At 49.7% G+C, this 4,670-nt stretch overlaps 1 protein-coding gene across 1 annotated transcript in view; it reads left to right on the top strand.

Moving 5' to 3' along the window:
• The first annotated feature begins 1,702 nt into the window (after positions 1-1,702).
• Positions 1,703-4,670, top strand: part of LOC108497165 (exocyst complex component 1-like) — a 28,058-nt gene continuing 25,090 nt past the window's right edge. Inside the window, exons 1-3 of the mRNA XM_017814565.1 lie at positions 1,703-1,784; positions 2,996-3,177; positions 4,445-4,563. Coding sequence (XP_017670054.1) covers positions 3,054-3,177; positions 4,445-4,563 — 243 coding nt within the window. The 5' untranslated portion in view covers positions 1,703-1,784; positions 2,996-3,053. The remainder of the gene's footprint in view (positions 1,785-2,995; positions 3,178-4,444; positions 4,564-4,670) is intronic.

Raw genomic sequence — 4,670 nt, 5'->3', positions numbered from 1 at the left:
AGTGATGGCCCCGTGCTGATGCTGTCCTGCTGCGGGGTGGGGTGGCCTTTTTGTCTCCTCCATGATGCTCCTCCAAGATCCTATCTTTGGACAAGGGATGGAGTGACAGGACAAGGGGAATGGCTTCAAATGGCAGGGTTGGATGGGGTATTGGGAAGGAATGCTTGGCTGGAAGGGTTGGGCAGAGAAACCGTGGCTGCCCCATCCCTGGGAGCGTCCAAGGCCAGGTTGGAGCAGCCTGGGCCAGTGGAAGGTGTCCCTGCCCACGAAACAAGATGAGTTTCAAGGTCTTTTCCCACCCAGGCCATTCCATGATTCCCTAATTCACCCCCTGGGGTGCCCATGATGTCCTTGAGGTTCACAAATGAGAGGAGTTGTTTTCCCAAGGCACCAACCACGATGAGAGGAGTTGTTTTCCCAAGGCACCAACCACGGCAGGGGCATCGGAACAGCTTTGCCTGGGCTGGTGTGGAACAGCCCGTGGGCACCACCAGCCCCACCCTGGCAGGGTCCTGGGACCCTTTGCTGAGGGAGGAGGGCTGGGGAGACACGAGCTCTGGAGAGGCTTCAGCTCTTTTTAACCAAACAAGGAGGAAAGGGGGGGTGATTTTACCTCGATTTTGACTTTCTTTAACGAAAAAAGGAGGAAATGGGGAGTGATTTTTGACTCTCCCTGACAAAACAAAGAGGAATTGGAGGGTGATTTTACCTTGATTTTGACTCTTTTTAACCAAACAAGGAGGAAATGGAGGGTGATTTTATCTTGATTTTGACTCTTTTTAATGAAACAAACAGGAAATGGAGAGTGTTGATTTTGACTCTTTAACAAAACAAAGAGGAAATGGAGGGTGATTTTTGCCTCTCCATAAAGAAACAAGGAGGAAATGGGGGTGATTTTACCTTGATTTTGACTCTCCGTAACTAAAAAAAAGAGGAATTGGAGGGTGATTTTACCTTGATTTTGACTCTCCTTAACTAAAAAAAGAGGAAATGGAGGGTGATTTCACCTTGATTTTCACTCTTTTTAACCAAACAAAGAGGAAATGGGGGGCGATTTTACTTTGATTTTGACTCTTTTTAACCAAACAAAGAGGAAATGGGGGGTGATTTCACTTTGATTTTGATTCTTTTTAACCAAATGAAGAGGAAATTGGGGGCGATTTTACCTTGATTTTGACTTTCTTTAACAAAAACAAGAGGAAATAGAAGGTGATTTTACTTTGATTTTGACTGTTTTTAACCAAACAAAGAGGAAATGGAGGGTGACTTTGACTCTCTTTAGTGAAACAAAGAGAAAATTGGGGGGTGATTTTACTTTGATTTTGACTTTCTTTAACAAAAAAAGGAGGAAATGGGGGGTGATTTTTGCCTCTCCTTAACAAAACGAAGAGGAAATGGAGGGCGATTTTACTTTGATTTTGACTCTCTTTAACCAAACAAGGAGGAAATGGGGGATGATTTTACCTTGATTTTGACTCTTTTTAACCAAACAAGGAGGAAGCAAGGGGTGATTTCACCTTGCTTTGCTCTCCCCCCTCTCCCCTGCCCCAGGCTCATCTTGCCCACGTTGCACCCGGTCCTTGCCGCTGCACCGGGGATTTCCTGCCCCGACCTCGCAGCCCCACTCAGGTTCTCCAGGCTTCCTGTTTGTCTCTCAAAGCTTTCATTTCACAGCACAAACCATTTCCTGGCCCGAGGCTCCTCGCACTGAAGTCCCCGCGTTGCTCCTGGGCCGGTAAAGCCTTCGCCGGCTCTTCCTTGTCCTCCTCGCTGCCAGCTCTCGGGTGGGTGATGGGCACCTCTGGGAGAACTTCAGGAAGGTCTCACTGACATTCTGAAGTCGTGCAGGTTGTCTGGAGGAAATGGGGAGTGAGGCAGCTCTGCTGCTGAGCAGCTTTTCAATTACAGCCCCTGCGAGTGCTGTGCTCTCTGCATTAACTTCTCCAGCAGCACTGAGCCCTCTATTACTCCGGCTTTCAATCATTTCCCTGGAGCTGTTTGTTGCTCAAGTGCTGTTACAAATGAATTAATGGGTTCAAAATGGGGTGTGGGGCTGCCATCCCACCTGTCTCTGGATGGGAATGCCATCAGAGAGGCTGAAAAGCTGACAGGGATGGAGAAACCAAGATAACCTGGTGAGGGACTTCAGTCAAAGGGATGTCGTGGTGACAGAACCGTTTTAGCAGTAAATTTCCTTTTTTTTTGGGGGTCACAGGCACGGCAGAATTTTTTAATAATTGCAGATGTGATTTCAAGCTTGTTAACTTGTGGCTGAGCTCAAACCCCATCGCTGTGGGAGGGAGCTGGGGAGGGTTCATTGGTTTCAGTAAAATTCAATAGGAGCAAATTTCTCTTCCAAAACATTCCAAGGGCCTGTTCTGAATGTTGTTATTTTCCTACAGCCCTGTATTTTTATTTATCTCTATTTCTCACCTTTTATTTGTAGCCACTTTGCTACTTTCCCTCCCCACCCGGCTCAGAGGCTGGGAAGTAACTGCTGGTTGTTTCTAAGTGTTTCTCCAGGACCTACAGGATGTGGACTGCCAGGAACCCTGCTAGTGCTGGGTCTGACTTACAGGGGTGACACCCCTCCATGACAGGCCAGTGGTATTGCAAGTAGATGATCTTTAAGGTACCTTCCAACCCAACTTCCTAGACAGGCCTAAGAGTCACAGAATCCCAGGATGGTTTGGGTTGGAAGGACCTTAAAGCCCATCCAGTCCCACCCCCTGGGACAGGCAGGGACACCTTCCACTAGCCCAGGTTGCTCCAAGCCCTGTCCAACCTGGCCTTGGACACTCCCAGGGATGGGGCAGCCACAGCTTCTCTGGGCAACCTGTGCCAGGGCCTGCCCACCCTCCCAGGGAGGAATTCCTTCCCCAAATCCCATCTAACTCTGGCAGTTTGAAGCCATTCCTGTCCCTCCAGGCCCTCGGCCAAGGCTGGGGCAGCACAGCTCCTCTGGATGCCCTGCCCAGCCTGGCTGTGTTTGCAGGAGGTCACCACGAGCAGCAGCACCCTCAGCCACACTGCCCTTGTGCTCTGGTCCCACCATGGCTTCTCTCTGGAGCTCGCTGGAAAAGGACCTGTTCAACCCTCAGGAGAAGAGGCTGCTGGAAACCATCCGGGTCTGGAAAACAGGGAAGAAGAAGAAGATGTCCATCCTCTGTGTTGTGGGTGAGAACTCCGAGGGGAAGGGGGTGGGAGAAGAAACCCAGGAAGGTTTCTTTCTGTCATAGTTTGGTCTCTGATGGTTCTTTTCCTGCTCTGGGAGAAGGGGTAGAATCCCTGTTGGGAACGCTGTGTTTTAAGATTAAACGCAGGAAACCTTCATCCCAAGAAGGAGCCGTGTCATGTCAGTGTGTCAGCCAAGAACTGGCAACAAAAGCACACTGATGATCTGTAGGTGGCTGGGAAGAGCAGGATTTGCTCCCTTCAGGAATGTAACAGGGGTTTTTTTAGGCCATTTGCATCAATTCTGTCATTAGAGGTCAGCAACAAGCTGTTCTAACCCGACCCAGCACTGCAGCCTCGCTCTGTCCGTGGTTTTGGTGAGAGCTTTAACATTCCAGGAGGACAGAGTTGTTTGATCAGGAGCCAAAGGAGCAAATCCTTCGGGATATTTGCCATCTCCTTCGCTCTCTGCTTTTCTAGTTGCTCCATCACTCCTGAGAAGTTGTTAGTGTAGATTATTTTTTTTTACAAATTTGTAGGGGAGAGACTTTCCTGCCAGTGAGTTTCTAGACAGTGTAGTCACCCTACAGCATCGATTTCCTAAAATCTTAACCAGAGTGTTTGACCCAAACGAAGTCCTTCAGCTCCCTCTGTAGCCAGTGGAGGGCAGGAGGAATATCCCCAGCATGTGGCATCTAAAACACACGAGTTACCCCTGGAACTGGCTGGCTCAGATTTCTGGAGGTATCAAACTCAGATGGAAAATCAAGATGTTAATCGCCAGAAAATAATTCCGTGAGCACTTCCCAGCTGAACCAAGAGGTGCCTGACAGCTGATTGGCCCAGGAATTGATTTTGGATGGGATATATTAGTGTGGGTGTCAGTCAAAAAGCTCAGTGCTTTTGGACCCCCTTGTAGGGCCAGAAATATGGTACAAAACTACCATAAACCTTATTGCACTTGGGCACCCTGGTCCTGTTGGATTTGGATCCTGCTGAAATCTGACTTGTGCCATTCCAATGGCCTGGTTTAAAACTCTTGGGAATGGTTGGGAATCCCCCCACAGACTTCCAAATGCTCTGGATTAGATGCCAGAGAGCACTTCCCCTCTGTAAATACTCAATGAGAAGCCACTGTAGCCTCTCTCCATCCGACCACAAGGGCAAATCAGTGTCTGTGGGTCTGTCTATGCCTGTCCCCCCCCCTTGAACTGCTGTCCTGGGCTGACAGTGATGTTTTGGGGTGGTTTTTCCCTGTTCTCCTCCCCAGTGGACACCTGGAGGCCGGTGCAGCCGTGCCTGGTGCAGGTCAGGGTGGAGCCGCTCCGGACAAGGCGCTGGTGGCCTCTGGCAGAGCTCAGGCTGGTGGATGGCAAGAGCCTCCAGCAGGTAGGACTGGCTTTCCTTCTGTGCCAAAGACATGTGAGGATCCATCGGGGAATCCAGGTCAGGATCCATCAGGGAATCCAGGTCAGGATCCATCAGGGAATCCAGGT

Source organism: Lepidothrix coronata, unplaced genomic scaffold (genome assembly GCF_001604755.1).
Source record: "Lepidothrix coronata isolate B3197 unplaced genomic scaffold, Lepidothrix_coronata-1.0 Scaffold2, whole genome shotgun sequence".
Lineage (NCBI taxonomy): Eukaryota > Metazoa > Chordata > Aves > Passeriformes > Pipridae > Lepidothrix > Lepidothrix coronata.
The sequence above is the reverse complement of the archived record's forward strand: the minus strand, read 5'-3'. Positions and strand labels throughout refer to the sequence as shown.